Source organism: Ursus arctos, unplaced genomic scaffold (genome assembly GCF_023065955.2).
Source record: "Ursus arctos isolate Adak ecotype North America unplaced genomic scaffold, UrsArc2.0 scaffold_2, whole genome shotgun sequence".
In the NCBI taxonomy this organism is placed as follows: Eukaryota; Metazoa; Chordata; class Mammalia; order Carnivora; family Ursidae; genus Ursus; species Ursus arctos.
In genome coordinates this window covers 60,299,527-60,324,586 of record NW_026622874.1, presented here as the reverse complement: position 1 = coordinate 60,324,586, position 25,060 = coordinate 60,299,527, and the positions used below count along the sequence as shown (strand labels likewise).

Genomic DNA, 25,060 nt, shown 5'->3' with positions numbered 1-25,060 from the left:
TTCCATTCTTTCTTGTCTTCCAGTTTCTTCCTAACCTGAGCCATCTGTCAAATGGATTCTCTTGCCTTAATCTGACCTTTATAATTTCCACATCAGAATCCAGAAACAAGCACTTTCTGAATTTCAGTCTGGTCCAATAGACAGTTTAATGGAATCAGAAAAGTGAGAGCCTAAATGACCTATTTAATTAAGTGTATCTATCAACTGTTCCCTGGGGCAGTGTTCAGTTTGATTCACAATGACTTCATTTCCCTCCGGGAGGGGGTAAAGAAGGAGGGCATTTCCATTAATGACTCCTTATTCCACAGAACAAATCTCTCTAATGAAAATCAGCTGATCAGCTTCCTCTGTTCACATCCTGGCTCTAGAGGGCTTGCCATATATTTGCTTTTGTCTCAGTATGAGGGGAGGGAAGGGGAAGAGGTTTTGCAAAATCTCAGAACTCAGTCAAGGTTTTTCTGCCCTGGTTCCTGCCTGTAATGGTAATCTCTTTGTTGAGAGAAGTGAGGAGCCTAAAGGCTTTTCTTAAGCCCTTAAATCTGCTTTTATTTTTTCTTGTAGCAAGTACTGGCTCTGAGTGTGGGACAGGATTTGATCTGTTCTCCATGACAGACAGTCCTAGCTCTTGCCCTCTGAGCTTGATAGTTGCCTTCCCAGAAGATCTAATGGGGAGAGGGGAGTCGAATTGATAGAAAAGAGTGGGAAGTGACAGGGTCTCTGGCATTCTAGAGAGTAACCCCCCCCTTGTCACCACCAGCCAGTAGGGCTCAGGTTTTTTGGTAGAACTCTGTGCCTATATAAGCAAAACAGCTCTGTGTGGAATCTGCTTGACCCCTAATCTGATCTAGGTAGAGGCTCCATCCCCCCCCCTCCCAGGGTCTCTCTTAGTTTTCTCTTAAGTCCTCCTAATTTAGTTTAACCTTCAGAGTGTGGGCGTTTGTGTTAAATTGGGATAATCAAATATGGAAAGCGTAGAACCTAAAAATTCTGCTTTTGCCCTGGGGGGTCTTTTAGTGACTGAGATGTAACACCGTTAGTATCCCTGGGGTACAGGAGAGGCTAGTCAGTGCTTTTAAAACCCTGGTTTCTGATGCAGTGGGGAGAAAATCAGTTTAGTGGGTTTTTACCAAAAAAATCCAGAAATTTAGGGGCTCCTGGCTGGCTCAGTCGGTGGAGAGTGTGACCTGATCTTGGGGTTGTGGGTTTAAGCCCCACATTGTGCATGGAGCTTATTAAAAAAAACAAAACAGAAATTTAATAGCATACAGTATAGAGAATGCAGCACACATACTAATGGTAAATATCGCTTATTCTTTCGTGAACTTTTGCTGTAAACTGGCAAACAAAATGAGAAATAGTGTTCTAGATCTCAGGGCTTTTTTAGAATACTGGTTCTCTGACTGGATGTTACTTCTCAAAGGCAGGGGTTGGGGGAGGTGGTTGTGGTTCTGTGACTGTATCTAAGAAACCACGTATCTTCTATCCTTGTTGTTTCAGAGCTTGACGGTATATGTTAATAAATTGTTTCAAAAGTCTTGCAGTTAAATGTTTACTAAATTTATTTGACTGTGGAACTATGCTCCCCCGTGCAACACCTTTTAGCATTCTGAGGAACTAGTTTGTGGAGGAGCGCACTTTGGGAAATGTTGATTGGGTTTTGTTGTCATTAGCGAAGTTTTCTCTCTTTGGAAGCTTTTGTAGATAGAGGCTGTACTTTGTATATCTGTCTTTTCTGTCATTCGGGCAGCTGGGTGGTAGGGACCATGTTGTGGGTTTTGAGAAAGGTGGGGTCCAGGAGAAGTGCTTTTCCCTAGAACCATGCTAGGAGGAGTTGTCCTTCCAATGGGGTGGAGCTCCTTTCTCAGAAAGGAGAGTACCCAGGGCCCTGATTGCTGAAATTCTTTCTTCCTTCTTTTTTTTTTTCTTTTCTTTTTTCTGCAGGTATGGGACCTAGGGAAAGGCCTGAAGATTCCCCAGCTGTACCAGTCTGGAGTGGCTGTCTTGGTTCTTACTGTGTTGTCCTCCGTAGGGCTGGCAGCCATGTGAAGAGCTGACGTTCCTGGCATTGTCTTCCCATAAGTGATTCACTGACCTATCTTCCTGTTTGTCACTCTCTTCTCCAGCCAAGACAAAGTTCTCCTGATTTATTTAGACCCTTTTGTGCTTGCACATCCCCTTGGAGCTTAGCGGCAGTAGAGTGCCTTCTAGGACCAGAGCAGTGGAAGAGGGTCCAGTTTCCCCTTTGTTTCTAAAGATGGGATGACTCAAAACTTCCCTTTTCCTGCCCCCAGCTTGAAGCCTACTCTGGGCCTAGAAGCCCTCATTCTCTCTCCATATTGGGCCTTGATTTGTGCTGACAGTCAGCTTTTGGCTCCTTCTTCCTGAGACAGTGGAAACAATGCCAGCTCTGTGGCCTCTGCCATGGGGACTGAGAGTGGGGCTTTGGGTGCCATTGCCTGTGGGTTGCTGGCTTAAAGGACAGTTCTGTTCATTGGTCAGAGCCCAGGGTCTTCAGCACCCACACAGTATGACTGAAAGAGGAGGGATGGGGGTGGAGGGGAATTAGCCTGTCCCAGCTAGCAGGAGATGAAGAGGGTCAGTTGACTCTTAAAGCAGGTGCTTTGGGGAGAAGATATATAGCTTTTAATGCAAAAGGAAGATCCAGAAAATTACAGTGAACCTATTAAGGCCCCCCCCTGCATTTCTGGAAAAAACAAGCCTCTTTTCTAATCCAAATTCATGTGACATCTGTTTCTGAAACTGAATTAAAATACTCATTTTGTCTTTGACTCTCCTTGAAATCTAGAGAAACCAAGAGAATGGAGGTTGGGGAAGAGCCAGTTTCCTCCCTCTCACTCTGGTCTCAGGCGTTTACATCCCCCAATCTGACCTTTCTCAGGAGGGAAACAGCTTATCCTGCGGCTGACCACTGGAGCAATGTTTAGGGAATCAGATGCAAGTAGCCAGAGATCAAATATTGTGCAGAAGCCTCAGAGAAGGAAGAGAAAGGAGGTTAAGCATGTGGAAGCTTTGCATTATCACGAGCTGCAGAATACCCCTGAGAACTACGCATCGACCTCAGGGTGCAGTTCAGCAGTTGATGACCCAGTAAGGGAGCCAGAGGGCCAGGGGAGGCCGATGAGCTAGGTGTGTAGACTGGGAGAGAAAAGAGAGCAGAGATAAAAGAGGAGGGATTGTTGAAGACCTGGCAAAAATGTGTAATTTAACGGGAAAACTTGCTGCTTTTAAAATCCATATGGGCCGGCCTCTTGACTCTTTAACTCCCTTGGCAGGAATGCTGTTTTGATAGTCTTTGGAAACTCGGGGGTAGCAGATCTATCTTGTCTGAGTTGTTGTCCAGCCAGTTGAAGCTGTGGGTTGGAGAGGAGGAGCAATGACTGGAACTGGTGGCAGTTGGACAGGAAGGCCTCACTGAAGCTAAGACACTGGGGATCTGCGCTCAGCGGTCCTCCTCCCAGCTCCTGAGTAGCCTTCGGCTTTCTGTGATGATCACTTCTCCCTTCTTGCTTGACTAGCCCTGGGAAGCCTTTGTAGCCTTCCTCCAGCTTAAACCCTGTGTCCTCTGTACTTGTCCTTGGCGTGAGGGACAGATGTTCATGAGGGACACTTCGGCGTTGGAGCTGGGAAGGGTTTGGCAAGGGCGTTACGTTGAACAGCCGGCGCCAGGAAGACCACAGAATAGGACGAGGATAAGCTGGTGTTGGAGGCTGGGAAACCTGACAGGGAACTTCTTACCTTTTTTTGGTGGCTTCTTACCATTTGGGTGATTGGGGTTGGGGTACAGGGGTCCTCATGTTTCTTACTCTGCCCTAAATTTCTACTTACCGTCTGTCTTTGTTGTTCTTCTCTGACTTCCAGTCACTTCTGTATCTTCACTTTTCAAAACCATGTATGTACTTTTGCTTGAGTTTTACTTTTATGACTCTTTCTAGTTTGTCTTCCCCGTGTGTTCTGCCGTCAGATGTGAAGTCGTAGACAAGGATAGTGTCTTGTACCCTGGCTTCCCTTCCCTTTTCTTCCCCCATCTTCTCCAGACGTGCGTATACGTGCTCTACTGAACAATCGTATTTCTGACTTCAAGGTGGTGGTTGCGCATGCTCAGATGAAAAATGAGGGGCTCGGAGTAAGGACTGGCTCTTTGAGGTTTTTCTTTTGCTACAATTCAGACCAACTTCCTCTTGGCCACTTTTGCAGGATAACTGACTCAATCCTTGTAAAAATGTGTTCCATCTCCAGCCACTGCCGTGTTCTTTTTCCTACCCTATATCCCCCAGCCCGCCTCCTAGTCATGGGTTACAAGAGGCAGCCATAACAGAAGGAAAAAACTTCCAAATCAGTAATAGATTCAACAAATAATGTTTATTTTCCAAGATTGCCTTTATTCCCACCCTATAATTTCCCTGTTCTATGTCCTGCACCGGGGGTCTTGCTTACATCACTCAGTCTCTAGACAAGTTTTCTCAGTGTGGGCCCTTGGTGCCTCTGGAATTCCAGGTTTGCTTTTCTGGACTGCAGCTGGATTAGGACCTGCCCCGTGTTCTAGCATACATGGGCTTCCTGGTGGGCTCCTGAGAGAGTTGGCTGGGCTGGGGGGACCTGGGGTGTGACCTGCAGAGGGGTGTGAGCTTTGGGGTTGGTCTGGGGAATTGAGGTTTACAGCTGGGGAGCTTGGAATTATGGTCGGACTTGATGCTTGTTGTACAGTCTTTGTGGTAGACTTCCCGAGTTTCCTCTGACTGTCCGGATCATGAGGCTGCCGGGTAGAATGGAAGAGACAGTCATGTTTCTGGTCAGGCCTAGATCATTCCCAGTCCATCTTAGAATTCTAACTCCCTTCTTCCCCATACCATGGACAAAAGGTCAGATCAGATCATTTTGCATTCTGGGGGGAATGTGTCCCTAGCACATCTCTTTAGGTGTCAGAAGACAGGGACTAGACAGGATGAGAGAGCTGGTTAGAGGTTCCCCCTGCTGGGATAGTGCTGGTATAACAAGAGGCATTTTTGAGGTTGAAAAGAAATGCAGATGATAGGATTTGAGGTTAGGTGGGAGGAATAGACACCTTGCCTAAGATTTCAGGACGCAGCCCATTGGAGGCCTTGAGCAAATCAGGATTTTTCTGTATCCATTTGGTGAGGGAGGCAGCACCAGCAACTGTACGGGAGGTCAGGGTCACCCGAGCAGGGGGTATCTTCAGAGGCATTTGCCAGGTGCCCATGAAAGATCCCCAGGGACTTGCCTAAAAGGAAGAAGACGAGGCTCTTCAGCTGGCTTCTCCCAGGACTACTGCCCTATCGGCAGGTCTGTTGTCTTCCTTCCACCCTTCACCCTTGGGGTGCATGGTAATGAAATCAGACTGAAAGCACAGTCTCCTAGTCTCCCCATTCGTGCTTTACCCCCTTTCTCAATTAGGTTACCCTGATTTTGTCATCATATTAATTCTGCTGGGTTAACTTAAATTCCGTGTCCTTAGGCTGAGTCTAGCGGAGTACCCACTACCTAAGTATCGTGAAGATGTTCATCGGTTTAAGGCATTCTGGGTGCTAAGCACAACTCTGTTGTGTTGGATAAGCTGGCTGGAAGTTTGGGGACAGTCATGTTGCAGTGGGAATTAGACTGAACTTTAATTTCCAGATAGTGGCTGTGGTAGATTGCAACCTCCCGTCTCGGTTACTCCAGTTGTGTGCCCCAGTTCTTCACCTTCCTCAGTGGGAATGGGGATCAGTATCTCACCTTGGAACGGGGCACTGAGGGCAACAGATGACCACGATCATTGGCGATAATCTGAGTGTAGCCTTCATGGGAAGAAATTCTCTGGGGTGGAGGTGAGGAGAGAAATGCTTGTGAAGATGGAGTGGAAAAGAGAGGGTATCCGAGGGGCTCGAGTTAAGGGCTGAGGGAGAGGAAGATACGGGAATTTGGAGGCGGCTAAAGGAACTAGGTGCCAGTGAGTTACAGAGAACGTGGTGGAAAGAATCAGAAACTGGCCCTGTGGGAGCCCTGCACATGCAATACCTCTTTTGTTGGCTTGGCGGGAGACCAGTTCCGCAGATACTTGGGTGAGAAAGCTTTTTCATACTGTGGAGAGAAAGATGAGAATCTCTGTGAGGCTCAAAGGCCCTGTGCCCGGGAAATGATGACGAGGCACAGTTCTTTAGAGTTGAAGACCAAAGACCTGAACAGCCAAGCTAGGCTTTAACTCACTATAGAAGGGATATTATTTTTTGGTCTAAATGTGTGCTATTCAACATGGCGCCACTAGCCACATGTGGCTACCCAACACTTGAAATGTGACTAGTCCCAATGGAGGTGCTTTGTAATTTTGGAGAGTTAGTACAAAAAAAAGAGAATGTAAGCATCTTATTATAACTTTTTAAATATTGATTAAACATTGAAATAATATTTTAGACTTACTGGGTTAAATATATTATTTAAGTTAATTTTATTTCTTTTTAGTTTTTTTTTTCACATAGCTACTAGAAAATTTTAAATTACATTTGTGACTCGCATTATCTGTTTATTGGGTGATCCTGGTCTAGACCAGGGGTGGGCAAATATGGCCCATGGGCCCAATCCATCCTCCTGTCTGTCTTGGGATGACCTGAGACAGCAAAGAATGGTTTTTATAGATGGATATTTGCAATTGCTTTGAAAAAGGAAACAGTAGTAAAGTGTTTTCTTGTCCCACAAGAATTCTGTTTTTCTCATTAGTATTACAAAAAAATTACGGTTACGATATTCTGAATTCTGTCAGAAATTTTATGGAAAAATATTTTCTCTTGCTATTTTAAGCCATAACATCTCTGATTTTGCCACGTGGCCCTAAAAATTTTGAGATATTTACCGTTTGGCCCTTTACAGAAAAAACCCTGCCGACCTCTTGTCCAGATCCTACAAACTTAACCCAGAGAAGCCTTTTGCTTGTCCGTGGGCCCTCTCTACCCTGAGGAGCTAAAGAGGTGAAAAATACCATCTCACCCCACTTTCAGCTCTTCATTCAATAATCAGAATCCTCTGGGAGAGTCAGTGCAAGGGCAAAGTCAATCATTAGAGATGGAAAAAGAGCTTACCTGGTTGGCACTGTAGTTAGTGGCCATGATCCTGCCACTCTGTGCTGTTTACCTTTGTTGCCCAGCAACCGCGGAAGGCGGCCCTTCCAGGACTGCCGGCCCCTTTACTTGTTACTCACCTCCTTGGATGACACTGCCCCAACCTCTCCCTGGAAATTCAGGTTTGGTTTCATTTTAGAGATGCGGGAGACAAAGTAAATGAGCTAAAGAGCGGCCCTTTTTAATAGCATAACTTACCCTACTTAAGAACTTCTGGATTGTCTGACTGTGGTTTTAACCATCTTAAACTGTGGAACACCAAGAGCTGTGTTTTGGGGGCAGTGTGCTGGAATGGACCCTGGACTTGAGAGCCAGGTGCTGGGGTTGGAATCCTCACTTGACTTACTATCATAGGAGCTGTGTGACATTAAACAGTTGGCTCCCCTTCTCAGTTTCTGTGGACTCATTCATATTGTGAAGATAATAGAGCCTGCCTTTACAGGGTCCGTGAGATAAAGTGGGAGGTGTCCAGTCAGTGTCATTGCATAGTAGGTCCTCAATACGGCGAGACTTAGTTTATAGGGTCCACTTCTTCATTTTCTCAGAATAGCAAAGGAATAATGTTTTTAAAAGTGACTCAGATTTATCTCCAGCAGGAAAAAGCATAGCTTGTCCTTTGTCCTTGAATGACTCCGGTCCCGTCCATCACTCTAGGATCTCAGGGCCTAAGAACACAGGTGCGTGGAGTTGGCAGGGATGAGGTAGAATTAGGAGCTAGTGGCGGGAGATTGGGCAGGGATGGAGAAAGCGATGGTGTGGAAAGCATCAGATTTGGAAAGTTAAGTGGTGGTTCCAGGACACAAACTAACATTCGTGGGACTGGGCAACCCCTCCGAGACGCGTCTGAAATGGCATTATCATATTCATTTCCTGGGTTGTCAGAATTGATGAGAAAGGGAAACTGCTTTATGAATTGTAAGTCTGTTTGTAACACGAGATGTGAAGATGAAAAAAGCTGTTCAAAGAAATCATTGAGAACCAAGAGAGCATTATAGGGGACAGTTGTCAGTCCCTCTCCCTTCCTTTTCCCCCTAAAGTCGTCATCCCAACTAACACGCCAAGTATGAGAGCCCTCCTACGCTTGGAGAGATGGAGGTAAAAACAGCCCTGGTTCGGCAGGCTCTGGCAGGTAACAGCCGGAGAATATGAGGTCTGGAAAGAGGACTTGGCGTGCTTATTCCCTGTGGTTCTCAGTGCTCTAGAGTGATAACCTTCAGAACCAAGGACTTTGCTCTAGGACATCCATTGTGTCCTCAAAGCCACAGTGATAGTCAAATAACCAGCATTTCTCTCGGAACTTCTGTCTTCAGCTGGTGTGCTTTTCTTTTCTTTCTTTTTTATTTTTTTTTTTAAGAAAATAGCAGTATTTTAAGATTTTATTTATTTATATATTTATTTATGTATTTGAAAGAGAGATAGAGCACCAGCAGGGGGAGGGGTAGAGGGAGAAGCAGACTCCCCGCTGAGCAGAGAGCCTGATGTAGGACCCGATCCCAGGACCCTGGGATCATGACAGAGCCAAAGGCAGACGCTTAACTAACCGAGCCACCGAGGTGTCCCTGGTATGCTTTTCCGATAGAGTTGTAAGATTATCTGATGACTGCACTCTTGTTTAGAAAAATCAGCTAGCTTTTGTTTAATGGAAAAAGTAATGTACATGGGGGAATCGTTCCATTTTTACAGAAGCGTGTTTAATGAAAACCAAATCTCCATCTGACTTCAACTCCCAGTCTTGCTCCTTAGAGGGGATTGCTGTTACTATTACTATTATAACTACTTTTACTATTTTCTTGTGTCTCTTTCCAGAAGTATTCTATGTATTCTAACACTAACAGTGGCAAGATATCCACATTGTTCTGTGATTGCTTTTTTGACTATCTCAAGGATGTTTTTCATGACAGTATACTATCCATTTTAGGACACACCAGCATGTACTTATTTGGTCCCATTTGGATGACCATTTAGGTTATTTCCAGTCTTTTGCTGTTACATTCTTTTTAAGATTTATTTATTTGAGAGAGAGAGAGTGCATGAGCAGAGGAAGGGACAGAGGAAGAGAGAGAGGGGAAGCAGACTCCTCGCTGAGCAGGGAGCTCATCACAGGGCTTGATCTCCTGAAACTGAGATGGTGACCTAAGCTGAAACTGAGTCGGACACTTAACCGACTGAGCCACCCAGGCACCCCTGTTATAGACATTCTTGCAATGAAAAGCTATATATACATGTATGTCTTTGTGAATATATAGATATATAGATTGATATGTATATAATTTTATGAACATGTGATCGATAGGATACGTTTCTGAAAGTGAATTGCAAAGTCAGATGGCTCGTGCATTTAGTATGCAAGTTGCCAAAGACATTGTGCCAATTTCTACATCTTTTTTTTTTAAAGATTTTATTTATTTATTTGACAGAGAGACAGCCAGCGAGAGAGGGAACACAGCAGGGGAGTGGGAGAGGAAGAAGCAGGCTCCCATCGGAGGAGCCTGATGTGGGGCTCGATCCCAGAACGCTGGGATCACGCCCTGAGCCAAAGGCAGACGCTTAATGACTGAGCCACCCAGGTGCCCCCAATTTCTACATCTTCTGACAGTCTGTGAGAGGGCCCAGTCCTCTCTTTCCAACACTACTCATGTTTTTACTGTTTTTGTCAGTCTGATAATAAGAATGAACATAATTACTATATGCCAGGCACAGTTCTAATCGCTTTTTATTACATGTTCTCATTTGGTTCTTATAACCACCCCAGCCAGGAAACTGCAGCATAGGGATGCCTGGGGGGCTCAGTCGGGTGAGCATGTGCCTTCGGCTCAGGTCATGATCCTTAAAACGAAATCGTAAAGAAAAAGAAATATATTTTGAACCCCATTACATATTAGTGCGTAAAGAGCTTTCTAATCGCTGCCCGCTGTTACACGGTGAGGTGTTACACTTCATCTAATCAGCGTCCTATTGTCGAACGTGTCGTTTTGTTGCTGTTACAATGCAGAGATGAACATCTTTGCACAGGTGTTATTTTGCATCTTTATGAGCCTATTTGTGGGATAAATTTATAGAAATGAAATCATACAGTCAAAAGGTATTGCATTTTTTTAAAAGATTTTATTTTTAATCTCTACATCTAGTGTGGGGCTCGAACTTACAACCTCGAGGTCGAGAGTCCCACGTTCCACCGGCTGAGCCAGCCAGGCGCCCTGCTGCATTCCGACAGATGTTGCCCAGTTGCGTTCCAAAGACGTTACACCCCCTCCAGCCGTGTGTCAGATTCTCTGGCAAATTTTGGAGTCTTGATAGAATTGATTAGATCTCTAAGTTGTTTGCTTTCATCCCATACTCCTTCCCAGATAGTAAAGGGATCTCGAGCAACTTCTCCCTCAAAAATTTGCATTGTTAGATAAACTACCTTATTTGGTGCTTTCTACTTTATCACAACCAAAAGTCAGCAACACGTACTTTCGATGTATTTTTCTTCCCATGGTAATTTTTATTTTATTTGTATTTTCTCCCCATGGTAATTTTTTAAAACCAGAAATCATTAGTAACCCCTCATTAGTAAAACTGTGGGCATCTCATCTATTATAGTTTGACCCCTGAATCATTGTCTCTAGTCATACCATCAGCTCCCCAAGGTTTCTTCCAGATAGTTCCAAGGTACCCTGCATGTTACTTCACTGGGGCAGGTGATGGTGGGTCTTAGATTAGAACCTGGCTTGTGCCTGTTTTCCTGGGCTGACAGGATCTTATCCGACCACGCTAGTGGCCCAGCTCTGAACTCTCCATGTCCCATGGCTTCTGTATATTCCCTTGGAGTCCTGCGCGCAGTGCAGTTCCGTGCACACGAAGCCGGGAAGAGACGGATGCCCGCAAACACAGAAGCTATTTCAAACCTTCTCTGTAGATTATGAAGTTTGGATTCTATTTTCTTCCCCTCTGTTGGAAACTGCTATTATATCTCCCCACACACACCCTAAAAGAAAAATATTCTTGATCAGAACCCTTCCTGAGGAATCTAGAGAACAAACTGTGTACAACCAAAGACTGGAGAGACATCTGTATCTCGCTAGTGGTGAGAGTTAAATTTGTTTCCTTGGCTTTAATGGAAACTGTAGCTTGCACAGCATGGAGGGCGGCCACAAAGTTGGAAAACAGATACTATTATCTTACCATGTATTGAAATGCGATCTCAAGAAACCACGAATATGTATTCTTTTATGTTCCCAGGTTTCTTGGCAACCCTGAAATGTAGTAGAGCTCTCATCATCAGTGAGGAGAGTTCAGGGCGAGGATGTGAGAAGTAGTCATTGTCAGGTGCCGGTGTTAACTAGGACTCAGTTTGGGTGCTGGAGGAGAGCAAGCAGAGGGGGGTTAAGAGAGTCTTAGATTGGGGTGCCTGCCTGGCTCAGTGGGTGGGGCATGTGACTCTTGTCCTAGGGGTTGTGAGTTCAAGCCCCAAGTTGAGCGTAGAGCCCACTTAAAAAAAAAATTATATAAAGTACTCAGCAAGACATTAAAAAAAAGAGAGAGAGAGTCCTAGATTGATTTGATGTTTCTGCACATTAGGAGTCTTTCAAACACCCTGCTAGCACCAGATGTGGGGGGGGGGGGGGCACCGAGCAGTTGTGCGTCTCCACCTGGGCCACCTACAGCGTAACTCTGTTCTGACACAGTCCACCTAGAGATGGCATCAGGTCCCTGAGGTGAAGGGCTCAGTCCCACAGGACTGGCCCCCTCCGGCCACCCCCAGTTCAGCTGTCAGCTGCCAAGTCCAGATTGTCACCTGGGCTTCCGCCTGATGGCTGTAAGGGAGAGGTTCCCATGACCCCCTCCTTGAGTGGAACGGATTTGCTAGAGTGGCTCACAGAACTCAGGGAAACTGTTTCCATACTGTTTCCCAGCTAATAATAAAAGGCTATGATTAAGGATACAGAGGAACGTCCAGAGGGAAGAGGTGCTTCGGGCAAGGTGTGTGGGCAGGGGTGCGGCGCTTCCACGCCCCTCACCCGCACCTCCACGTGTTCACCCGCCTGGAAGCCCTCCAAACCTGCACTGTTGGGGCTCTTAGGGAGCCCTCATCACCTAGGCATGATCAATCATTAACTCCATCTCCAGCCCCTCCTCCCTCTCCGGAGAGCTGAAGATGCCAGGCTTCTAATCAGGTCTCCAGGCTTTCTGGTGACCAGCCCCCATCCAGGAGCACCCCCCTCCCAGAGTTGCCTCAGAACAGAAGACACTCCTAGGACCCAGGAAATTCCAAGGGATTTAGGAGCTCTGTGTAAGGAACTAGAGTCAGAGACCAACTCAGAGCAAAAGATGCTCCTAGCACTCTTATCACTTAAGAAATTACAAGGGTTTTGGGAGCTTTGTCAGGAACAGAGATGGGAGGGGCAAAGACCAATATAGATACTGTCTGCTCACGTGGTCACACAGAGAACAACCCAAAAAGAGAGAGAATTTATGTATTGTATAAAAGTTTTAGGATAAAGGTAACCCTTAGAACAAAAATACAAATTCTTCCTAAATACCAGGAGGTCTCTTTAAAAAAAAAGGGAGGGGAGGGGGGAGGAGGAAGCAAATGAAATAGATCACATGGTGAAAGACTTAAATATATAAAAACATAACATAGGGGCGCCTGGGTGGCTCAGTCGGTTATGCATCTGACTTCGGCTCTGGTCACAATCTCGGGGTCCTCGGACGGAGCCCTATGTCAGGCTCCCTGCTCAGTGGGGAATCTGTTCTCCCTCTCCCTCTGTCCCTCCCCCCACTCGTGCTCCCTCACTCTCTCAAATAAATGCAATCTTTAAAAAAAAAATAAAAATAGGGGCGCCTGGGTGGCACAGCGGTTAAGCGTCTGCCTTCGGCTCAGGGCGTGATCCCGGCGTTATGGGATTGAGCCCCACATCAGGCTCCTCCACTAGGAGCCTGCTGCTTCCTCTCCCACTCCCCCTGCTTGTGTTCCCTCTCTCGCTGGCTGTCTCTGTCTCTGTCAAATAAATAAAAAAACAAAATCTTAAAAAAAAAAATAAAATAATAAAACAGGAAGATCAGAGGTCAAGCATATTGATCACATCAATAAATATATTAAGGAGTCTACCACGCCTGTCAAAGAAAATGATTTTCACATCGACTGACAAAGCAAAACCCAGCAGTGTGCTGTGTAAATGAAACACATCTGAAATGAGGAGCCTCGGGAAGGCTAAAAATAAATGACTGAAACAAAAATGTACCAGAGTGGGGTTTTTTGGGTTTTTTGTTTTTTTTTAAACTGAAGCAGGGATTGCAATTGTAATTATCAAAGAAAGGAGGATTCTGACTAAAAAGTTTTACGAGATAAACTTTTGCTGCAATTTGAAAAAAGAGAGAATTACATTTAATACAGGGAGAAAGAAGCGCATCAGTAATTGGAAACTGTAACAGATCTCTCAGATCTAGAAAGATGAAGTGAACACTAAATTAGTAAAGGGCATAGAAAACCTAAGCAACATAATAAATAAGATTTAATATGTATTAAACTCTGAACCTTGATAATAGAGAATACGCTTTTTTTTCCCCAAATGCATTTTAAAACATTCACAATATCACAAGAATGTAGCACATTCACGTCTTAGGCCTCAAAGAAAATTGCAGTTAATTCCAAGGGGAAAAAAAATAATAAAACAAATAGTTTTCTCTGGCCACAATGTAATATAACTAGGTACTAACAACAACAAACCAAAAGACTCTTCTAACAGGAAAAAAAAAATGTTAAATCACTCCTGGGTCTAAGGGGAAATGCAACTCAATTTGTAGATTTTTTTTGAAAATAGTAATAATGGGGGCACCTGGGTGGCTCAGTCCACTAAGTGCCTGCCTTGGGCTCAGGTCATGATCCCGGGGTCCTGGGGTAGAGTCCTGCCAGCTGCTCTGCCTACTTACACTATCAAATAAATGAATAAAATCTTAAAAAAAAAAAAAATTCATTCATTAAAAAAAAAAAGAAAATAGTAATAATGAAAACCAGAATCTATGAGAAATAGTTAAAACAGCTAACAGAAATATTTATGATATCAAATACTTATATGAATTAAAGTAAAAATGAATGAATAAACATTGCGACTCAAGAAATTAGGGGAAGAAAAAAGGTAAACCAATGACAGCAGAAGGAAGGAATAAGTAAAAGAAGGGCAGAGATTCATGGGTTTGAAAACAACCACAGCAAAAAGTAGCACTAATAAATCCTAGCCGGTCTGTTTGAAAAAATAAAATGAACTTTTTAGCTAAACTACTCAAAAAAAGGGGGGGGGGGAGGGAGACAGCACAAATATATGAAATTAGAAATGAAGAGACATAGGAGAGGAAATTTTAAAAATATTCTATGTAACTATATTTGAAAATCTACGGTAAGTGGATAATTTTGTAGAAAAATCCAATTTAACACAATTGACCCCTGTGGAGACAGAAAGTCTAAACAGGGGCGCCTGGGTGGCTCAGTCCTTAAGCATCTGCCTTCGGCTCAGGGCGTGATCCCAGTGTTCCGGGATCAAGCCCCGCATCAGGCTCCTCTGCTGGGAGCCTGCTTCTTCCTCTCCCACTCCCCCAGCTGTGGTCACTCTCTTGCTGGCTGTCTCTCTCTGTCAAATAAATAAATAAAATCTTAAAAAAAAAAAAGTCTAAACAGACCATTTAACATAAACAAAATTGAACTAGTTAGAGTTCCTACAAAACAAAACAGGCTCAGACAGTTTCACTAGGGCGTTCTATCAAACTTTAAAAAATCAAGCCTTCCTAAACTATTCTAGAGCATGACAAAAGAAGGAAAACTCCCAAATTCATGTTATGAAGTGACTTATGAATTCCCAAACCTGAACTTTGGCACCATGACAAACACTATAATAAAAAAAGAACAGGGTAGGTCATTGCACTTATTAATATTGATGCAAAAATCTTTTTTTTAACGTTTCATTTATTTAAATAATCTCTAGACCCAACATGGGGCTTGAACTCATGACCTCAAGACCAAGAGTCCCATGTTCTTCCAACAGAGCCAGCCAGGCTCCCCCATGCAAAAATCGTAGACAAAACATCATGACCAAGTGGATGATAACTCTGTAAATGCAAGAATGGACAAATTAGGAAATCCATTAATATCTATCCCATTCATTGATCCAAAGTGAAACAAAATGTATCATTATCTCCATACGCAGATTGACAGATTTTAATACATCATAACAACAAAAGGCAAAGTGAAAAGACAACTGGGGAAAATGTCATAAATTATAGACCAAGAATATCACTGATTTAAAAAAAACTAAAAATACAGAAGAAAAAAATCCTAATGACCTTATAGAAAACTGGGCTAGAGATATAATCAGGCATATCACAGGGACAGAAGGGAATTGCTGTTAACCATATGAAAATGTACAACGTTGTTCATAACTTTAAAAAATACACATTAAGACGGCGTGGAGCTATGTATCTCACGCTCGGGACTGGAGTGCATCTACTGTGTTCTGTCTAATGCTCTGTGGCCCGGCTCTGAGGAAACAGACACTCTGATACACCGAGCGCGGAAGTGCGAACTGGGACGACCTCCACCATAATACGAGATTTGGCAATATCTAGGCGGCCCAACCAGCAACACCTTTTTATTAAGCAATCCTGATGTAAGAAGTGGTTGGGGTTCGAAGCTGACGGCCAAGAAAGAATTCTTGAGATGTCTTTGGCGCAAAACAGTGGTTTTATTAAAGCATGGGGACAGGACCCGTGGGCAGAAAGAGCAGCACTGGGGTCATGAGGAGTGGCCCGTTATATACTTTCAAGATGGGAGGGGATTAGGGATAGCCTGTCCCTAAGGAATTTTGGAAGCAAGGTCCCCAGGACCTTGAGGGGGCGAGCTATTGTTAGGAAAAAATCATTTATTATTATCTAATAAAACACTCATCATGAGATCGTTCAGATGTGTATCGTTGGGCCATATGCTTGGAGGAGGATTGCCAACTCCTATCTTGGGGGGGTAGGGTCAAGGAAATTTCCAGAGGAATTTGTGTATGTTAAAGAAGATGTTCAGGATCCTAGGGGATTGGGATAATGTTAAGCTACGACTGCCTTTTGCCCTTAGCAAAGTCTTAACATCGAGGCAGCTGAGTTCCTACAGGAATGTCACTTTCCTGTTTCAAGGACTTGTCAATGGGCTGCAAGTAGTAAGGAAATTTTTCTTTTGCCTTTGCTCCCACATCAATCCCACTTTTAGAAATCTATCCCAGAGCTACTCCAGCAAAAATATGAAAAGAAATATGCACTATTAAACACAGCATTATTTGTAACAGCTGGGACTGTCAATAAGCCTGTGGTACCGCCACCCAAAGCAGTATTACGCAGTCGTAAAAGGCAGTGAGGGGCGCCTGGCTAGAGTGTGCGACTCTTGATCTCGGGATCTTGAGTCCAAGCCCCACCTTGGGCTTAGAGCTGATTAAAAAAAAAAAGCAACGAGTTAATGTGCTACTATGGAATGATTGTCAAGAAATACTTTCAAGTGGGGGCGCCTGGGTGGCACAGCGGTTAAGCGTCTGCCTTCGGCTCAGGGCGTGATCCCGGCATTATGGGATCGAGCCCCACATCAGGCTCCTCTGCTATGAGCCTGCTTCTTCCTCTCCCACTCCCCCTGCTTGTGTTCCCTCTCTCGCTGGCTGTCTCTGTCTCTGTCAAATAAATAAATAAAATCTTAAAAAAAAAAAAAGAAAAGAAATACTTTCAAGTGAATAAAGCAAGGTGTAGGACATGTGCGTGTGAATAGTATGCTCTTGTTTATCTAAAAAAGGAGATGTATGTATACATATTTCTAACATAAAAATGGTGGGAAAAGGGGCACCTGAGTGGCTCAGTTGGTTAAGTGTCTGCCTTTGGCTCAGGTCATGATCCCGGGGTCCTGGGATCCAGCCCCGTGTGGGGCTCCCTGCTCAGCGGGGAGTCTGCTTCTCCCTCTGCCTCCTCCCCCCTGTTCATCCTCTGTGTCTCTCTCTCTCAAATAAATAAATAAATAAAATCTAAAAAAAAAAAAAAAAAACAGTATAATGAGGAAGAGGGAAGAATAAGGGGGAAAGGACAGGGATAGAAGATAAAACTTTGAATATACCTTGTTTTGCAGTGTTGATTTTAGACCCATGTAAAATTTTAAATAATTATAAAATTAATTTAAAAGAGAAACCAATTCCTAAAATTAAAAAAAAAACAACAAATAAATTCTATTATTTTCAAAACAAAGGTGTTTTTTCCTAAAGAGTTGTCTACAACACGAAAGCTAGACCAATGAGTTAACACCTGGGCTTCCTCTCAAGGCAACGGCCCATCTTTTCTTTCGTGGGACGCAGTCTCCCTCTAGCGGAGGCTAGTTTTATAACTAGTCCCCGAAACCACGAAGGAAACCTTTTGCTCATTGTCTCCTGCACCACCCCCCCATCCTTAAATTACGTAAGTCCTCGAGCCACCAGCGGGAGGATGTGGTAGAAGATTCTGAGCGATGGCAGAGCAAAGAGTCAGAGACAGAGTCCGGTGTTAGAAGGAAAGTTGGGGGCATGAGAGCCAGGACAGACTCGAAGAGCCTCGAACACCGGGCGGAGGATCTGCAGCTTCCTGTGGTGGAGGATTCCCAGCGCCCGGGGCCAGAAAGAGGTGACTAACATGCTGATGTCACCGTGTGCTCGGGAATAGCTGCGCACAAGGCATTGCCTTCGGGGGAGCCCCGAGGAGAAGTAGAGGGGAAGACTAGGGATTCTCAGCAATCAGGGACGGTGCGATGGGGATGCACTCCAGGCGTCCCTCCCGTCCCTCAGGACTCTCCCGGAGCCTCGCTGACGTTGGGCTCGGCTGCCGTGGTCAGAGGCGTGAAAGCTTGGTCTTCCCCCAGGCGGTTGGGGGAAAGGCCCTGGCACAGCCTCTTCCGTTCCTGGTGGGGAGGGCCACAGCCTGGCCAGCGGGGAAAGTGGCCTCTTGGGGGAAATGATGGGAGGATCCTTGCCTTCCGGCCACTCTAGGTCTCATCTGACCTCGCCTACTGGAAACGACTCCGTGGAAAACTCCCTCGGCAGGGAAACCCTTCGAGTGGAGCCTCTTCTAAGAGCTAGTCCGGTCTCTAAGAGCGTCTGCCATGCTTCCCCTTCCGTCATTCTGTGGTCTGACCCTCGGTCAGCAATATTTGGGAGCTGCCAATTCAGTGTGTATCTCCAATCCCCTTTACCTGCTCAATAAGAATCAAAAAGAAAGGAGCACTAAAAACAGCCTGGTTTCCTAAGTTCATTTTCTGGTCCCATAAAATCTAACTCCTGAATTCAGCTCTTTGTCTCGCTCTTGTATCTAGCAAGCAGGAGAATGCCGTGCAGGAAACTGCATGTTGGAATCCTTATTTCCACCAATTCCCACACGCTTCTTTGTCCTGTCTTCACTTCTTCTCCTTAAAAGGTGAATTTCCAGGCGCACTGAAATTCTGAAGGGAAAACACTGGGCTAACTAGGTGTGGTAACCCTTCCCGGGTGCAAAATGCAACATATTTCTCGAGGAGTCCATCGATGAGGAAGGCAGCTGATGGAGAAAGCATGTGTCTTTCCCCAAACACATTGCTGAAGGGCAGCCCCCAGATCATAATGTTTTTCAGACCCTAGTTTTTTTTTTTTTTTTTAAGATTTTATTTATTTATTTGACAGAGATAGAGACAGCCAGCGAGAGAGGGAACACAGCAGGGGGAGTGGGAGAGGAAGAAGCAGGCTCATAGCGGAGGAGCCTGATGTGGGGCTCGATCCCATAACGCCGGGATCACGCCCTGAGCCGAAGGCAGACACTTAACCTCTGTGCCACCCTGGCGCCCCAGACCCTAGTTTTTAATATAACAAAAAGTATTATGAACCTTATACAATGGAATGTTATTCAGACTTAAAAAGGCAGGAAATTCTGGCATGCCTCGCAACATGGATGAACCTGGAGGGCTTGAGGCTCAGTGAAATAAGACACAAAAAGACAAGTAGTGGATGATTCCATTTCTTATGAGTACTTGGTCAGTGTGGAGACAGGAAGTAGAATGGCAGTGGCCGGGGCGCCTGGGTGGCTCAGTCCGTTAAGCATCCAACTCTTGATTTTGGTTTGGGTCATGATCTCAAGGTCATGAGATCGAACCCCGTGCCGGACTTGTGCTGGGTACCGAGCCTGCTTAGGATTCTCTCTCCCTCTGCCTGCCCCCATCTCTGTGATGCCCCACAGTAGGAGTGTTTAATTCCATTGAGCTATTACCCTTAAGAAGGGTTCAGATGGTAAGTTTACTGTTTTGTGTATTTTGCCGCAATAAAAAATTGAAGGAAAACAAGCAGTGTGCACTGCGCACTTCACCGAGGACTGCCAAGGAGCATGGGAGCAGGGTACCGATGACCGATGCTGGCCAAGGAGTAGGGGAGCAGGGTACCGATGACCGATGCTGGCTGAGGCAGACGCTTAATGACTGAGCCACCCAGGTGCCCCAAAATATACCAGTGTTTTAACTTATTTTTCCAACAATCCCGTGTAAAACTGATGATGAGGGCTAGAAACAGAAAAATGTTCACCTTTAGCCCAGAAGAATGACGAAAAGCCTGCATCGTTCTGATGAGGATCAGATACATGCTGGGTGCTCAGTTCTTAAAATTTAAAAAAAATTTTTTTAAATTTATTTGAGAGAGAGAATGAATGAGGGCAAGCATGAGCAGAGGGGGAGCAGGGGGGAGCCAGCAGGCAGAGAGGGAGAAGCAGGCTCCCCACTGAGCAAGGAGCCTGACATGGGGCTCGAGCCCAGGACCCTGAGATCCTGACCTGAGCCGAAGGCAGCTGTTCAGTTAACTGAGCCCCCCAGGAGCCCCTGGGTGCTGAGTTCTTACAGGGTCTCACGACTGCCTGCCTGTACATCTCACCCACTGTTAATATGGAGCTGAATGGTAAGCACCAGAGAAATCTTGAGAAAGTAGTTTTACCAGCAGACAAACATTTATGATGGAACACTCCCTACCCCTCCCAGCCCCCACCCTCCACCTCCCCCCACCGCCCTTGAGCACTAAGCTTGTCACCCCAGCTTGACGCAGCCAAAGCTCAGCCCTTTCTGCATGGGGGGGTGGTCCCCGTCCCCGCGCTACTTAAATAAACTTATTACTTTGCAACCCGGAAACATCTCAAGAATTCTTTCTTGACCTTCAGGTTTGACGATTTTGCAACAGAATGAGAACAGCATTGGTACGTTTTACAAACGAGAAAAGGGAAGCACAGGAAGGTGAAACTGTCCGCAGCAGCACAGCTGGGAAGTTGCGGAACCAGGTGTCACCGTCCCAAACCGGCCCATTCCTGAAGGTCCAGACTCTGAAATCGAAAGTCTCCAGCCCTGCTTTAATTGATCGGGTTAATGATGTGAAACAGGCTTGTTTCCTGCGGGAATTGTCAGATGTTTAACTTCCTCCCGTTCGCGGAGACTCCGAGAGCTGGAGAGGGAGATGATAGGCAGCGTCTCTTCTATTCATTTCGCCCCCGGACTTATTTTTCACGAAGCATCTCAAGGAACTTTCTCAGCTGAAATGTTGCAAAACTTTGCATGTAATATGCAATGTTGCTTTTGTCTTTTTCAACTACTTTAGAACAGTATATGAATTATTTTCTCTCATTTAGAAATATTTAAAAATTGAGATAGTGAGAAACTTAGTAATTTGTCCAAGGCCCTAACCAGTGAATTTTGGAGCTGAAATTAAAATCTAGGTCCTCTTGGGGCGCCTGGGTGGTACAGCGGTTGGGCGTCTGCATTCGGCTCAGGGCGTGATCCCGGCGTTGTCGGATCGAGCCCCACATCAGGCTCCTCTGCTATGAGCCTGCTTCTTCCTCTCCCACTCCCCCTGCTTGTGTTCCCTCTCTCCCTGGCTGACTCTCTCTGTCAAATAAATAAATAAAATCTTTTAAAAAAAAATAAAATAAAATCTAGGTCCTCTGGCCATAATTTCAGGGGTCTTTTTTTTTTTTCTTTTAATTGCAGAGGGAATATGTTCTCACTCTAGCAAATCAGAGATGTACAAAGAAAGCCACATGCAGGGTGCCGGGGGGGTGGGGAGGGCTCAGTCAGTTGAGCCTCTGGCTCTTGATTTCAGCTCAGGTCATGATCTCAGGGTCCTGACATCAAGCCCTGTGTTAGGCTCCATGCTGAGCATGCAGCCTGCTTAAGATTCTCTCTTTCCCTCTCCCTCTGCTCCTCCCCATCCCCCACTTGTGCTCTCTTTCTCTCTAAAAAATAATAATAGTAATAATAATACCTTTTTAAAAAGAAGAAGAAAAAGGGGCGCCTGGGTGGCACAGCGGTTAAGCGTCTGCCTTCGGCTCAGGGCGTGATCCCGGCGTTATGGGATCGAGCCCCACATCAGGCTCCTCCGCTATGAGCCTGCTTCTTCCTCTCCCACTCCCCTGCTGTGTTCCCTCTCTCACTGGCTGTCTCTATCTCTGTCGAATAAATAAATTTAAAAAAAATCTTTAAAAAAAAAAAATAAAAAAAAAATAAAAAGAAGAAGAAAAAAAAAGAAGGCCATACCCAGCACTTCAATCTCATCTTCCTCGGGTTAAAAAAAACTGGTCTAGTTAGAGTAGATTTGGCTGCAAGTGACAACAAATCCAACATCAGCACGGCTTAAAATATATAGAAATCTACTTGCCCCTATGTAAAAACCCAGAGATATGCGGGCCGGGGTTCAGGATCTTAGGCTCCTTCCAGCTCGCTCTCATCCATCCCAAGGGCGGGACCCTGATCTTCAAGTCCACCATAGCCGTAGTCCCCAACGGCGCATAGCAGCTCTCTTTGAAGGAATGATCCCTAAAGTGTCGCAAAGAGATGTTTCCACTTACATCTCATTGCCTGAACTTAGTCACATGGCCACGCATAGCTGCAAATATAACAGGCCAGGAAATGTATTTTTATTCTGAGAGGCTACATGCCCAACTAAAACTTACAGTAATGAAGAAGGGGCAAGGGGGTGAGTTATGTCAGGAAATTGTTCCTGGAGCCAAATAATCTCTTTTTTCTTTAAGTGGACATGTAATATTGCGTTAGTGTCAGGTGGACAACATCATGATTCAGTTTTCGTATATTGTGAAACAATCACTAGGATGCCTCGTTAACATCCATCCCCATACACTGTTACAGAAAAATTGTTTTCTTACAAGGAGTTTCAAGGTCTCTCCCAGGAACTTTCAAATATACAATATGGTGGTAGTAACTCTAGTCACCATGCTGTACTCCACATCCCTAGAACTTGTTTATTTTATAATGGCAAGTTAATGCTCTTTGACCTCCTTCACCCTTTTTGCCCCCTCCCCCCCCAACTTTGACCTCTGGCAACCCCCAGTCTGTTCTCTGTATCTATGAGCTTGGATTTTTGCTACATATAAGTGACATCCATGTTGTCACAAATGGCAAGATTTAATTCTTTTCTATGGCAAAGTAATATTCCATTACACACACACACACACACACACACACACACACACACACACACACCACGTCTTCTTTATCCATTCATCCATGAATGGGGATTTGGGTTGTTTTCACGTATTGGCTGTTGGGATTAATACCGCCGTGAACATGAAAGTGCATACATCTTTTCGAGTTAATTGTTTTTGTTTTCTTTGGATAAATACCCAGAATGAATTGCTAGATGATATTGTAGTTCTATTTTTTTTATGTGTTTATTTATCTATTTGAGGGAGAGAGAGCGAGCGAGCATGCGTGGGGGGGGGGGGGAGTGGCAGGCAGAGGGAGAAGCAGACTCCAGCTGAGCAGGGAGCTGGACGCAGGGCTCAGTCCCACGACCCTGGGATCATGACCTGAGCTGAAGTCAGATCCTTCACCAAGTGAGCCACCCGGGCGCCCCTGTAGTTCTATTTTTAATTTTTTGAGGAACCTCTATATTGTTTTCCACGGTGGCTGCACCAGTATGCATTTCCACGAGCAGTGCAAGGGCACAAAGGTTCCCTTTCCTCCACATGCTCACCAGCACTGTTATCTCTTGTCTTCTTGGTGGTGGGCATTCTACCAGGTGCGAAGTGATAGCTCATTGTGGTTTTGATTTGCATTTCTCTGATGATGAGTGATGTTGAGCTTCTTTCCGTGTACCTGATGGCTGTCTGGATATCTTTGGAAAAATGTCTAGTCTCAGATCCTCTGCGCATTCTTTAATTAGAATGTTTGGATTTTTTGCTATTGAGTTGTATGAGTTCTTTATATATTTTGAATATTAACCATTGTCAGATACATGATTTGCAAATCTTTTCTCCCATTTGCTAGGTTGCCTTTTCATTTTGTTGATGGTTTCCTTTGTCGTGCAGAAGCTTTAGTCTGCTGTATTCCCACTTGTTTATTTTTGCTTTTCTTGCCTTTGCTTTTGGAATCAGATCCAAAAAGTTCTCACCAAGATTGATGCTAAGGAGTTTTCCATTTATGTTTTCTTCTGGGAGTTTTACAGTTTTACTAAATAACTGTCAATCCTTGTCATGTATTCTTCCAAACTGTTATGTCTTTTTGCGCTCTGCACATTATCGTAACAACATGCCTTTTTCATTTAACGTATCTATGAGATATCAGAGTCCTTAGTTGAAAGAAACACAGACTAACTCTGGCCAATTCAACAGAAAAGGAGCTTATTAAAGGACATTGTGTAGCTCATACACTTTCTGGGAAAGTTGGAGAATTAGACTTGAAGTTACTAGATTTTAAGTTATTTCTGATCATCCTGCAAAATTGGTCCCCGGAACTGCCGCTGTCACTGGGCATAATCCCCGCCGCTTGCCTGACTCGCTGGTGCGCTCCCGGCTGGCACCGTGCACACGAGGGCTGTGAGTCGCCCGTGGCCCTGCACTTGGAAAGGCCGTGCTCTTGGCTTCATACTCTGCTGTCTCCATCTTGAAGTTCCCAATACTTTTTGAGCAAGGGGTCCTGCATTTTCATTTTGCACTGGGCCCTACAAGTCAGGCGGTCAGTCCTGGGTGCTGGACATTGGCTGCCACTATTACAGCCACTGTCACTCTAACTCTAGAGACCAGATGAAGTTGTCCCTGTTGCCATTGACCCTCACCAAGAGTCATTCACCGTCCTCCCTGCTGCTCTCCCTCACCTGTTCCCAGTTCCAGATGTGAGACTGCAGCATCTAGACTGCAGATTTTCCAGCTGTAGTAGGAGCTAGAAAAATGAGTATCTGATATTTTACAGTGGGAGGAAACTGTATGTCCTGAGGCGAAGTAGGAGGTAGTCCCTCAGACGTAGGAAGTAGGTTCAGAGGCTCAACGGCCAAATGCAATCACAGATGCTCAGTAGGCTAGAACCGCGAGTATGTATAGATTTGTCTCATTCTTTGACATGACGGTCTAATATCCTATCGTGGAGACATTGTAACTGAGTCATTGCCCTGTTGGGGAGCATTCACGATAGTTTCCCTTTTTTTTTTTTTTTTGCTGCTACAGTGTTGTAACAGACATCTTAATACATTTGGCCTTCTGTACTTATGGTTTTATTTCAGGAAGCTAGAATCTTAAGAGTGGAGTAGCTGGACAAATGTATGTCTATGTTTAGTATTTACTGCCAGATTACTTTTTAAAAAATATAGTAACTTATAGTCCCACCAGCAACATACAAAAGTGCCTTTTTCTCCATCCTTTCAGTTTCTGAAAATTATCACTCTTTTCTTTGTATGGGTCTGATGAGTGAAAATGATATCTCAGTATTCTTTTCTTCTCTGGTCTCTTGACTACTAGCACCCTTTCACGTGTTTATTAGCTACGTGGAATTCCTTTCTTATAGATTACCGAGTCATATCCTTTCCTTATTTTTCTTTTGTTTTCTTCCTTTTTCTTATCAATTTGTAGGTATTCTTTGTGTATCAGGGATACTCTTTATCAGTCATACGTGTTGGATTGTTTCT

General features: G+C 44.8%; 2 protein-coding genes across 2 annotated transcripts in view; one reads left to right on the top strand and one right to left on the bottom strand.

The window, feature by feature from the left end:
- Positions 1-2,789, top strand: part of SDHC (succinate dehydrogenase complex subunit C) — a 32,908-nt gene extending 30,119 nt beyond the window's left edge. Inside the window, exon 6 of the mRNA XM_026487352.4 lies at positions 1,942-2,789. Within this exon, the coding sequence (XP_026343137.1) occupies positions 1,942-2,046 (105 nt within the window). The 3' untranslated portion in view covers positions 2,047-2,789. The remainder of the gene's footprint in view (positions 1-1,941) is intronic.
- A 1,534-nt stretch (positions 2,790-4,323) lies between these two features.
- On the bottom strand, positions 4,324-7,118 carry CFAP126 (cilia and flagella associated protein 126). The gene is made up of 5 exons (XM_057315101.1): positions 7,092-7,118; positions 6,037-6,099; positions 5,755-5,835; positions 5,084-5,260; positions 4,324-4,774 (listed from the first exon to the last, which is right to left on the bottom strand). Exons 1-5 carry the CDS (start codon positions 7,116-7,118, stop codon positions 4,457-4,459), a joined length of 666 nt encoding a protein of 221 aa, XP_057171084.1. The 3' UTR covers positions 4,324-4,456.
- Positions 7,119-25,060: the final 17,942 nt, after the last annotated feature.

Coding starts and splice junctions, on each gene's coding strand:
- CFAP126 (XM_057315101.1), bottom strand. CDS start 7,118: ATGGCCACTAACTACAGTGCCAACCAG. Junction 5,836..6,036: donor CCGCCAAGCCAACAAAAGAG/GTATTGCATGTG, acceptor CCTCCACCCCAG/AGAATTTCTTCCCATGAAGG. Junction 4,775..5,083: donor GTCCTGAAATCTTAGGCAAG/GTGTCTATTCCT, acceptor TCTACCCGGCAG/CCTCATGATCCGGACAGTCA.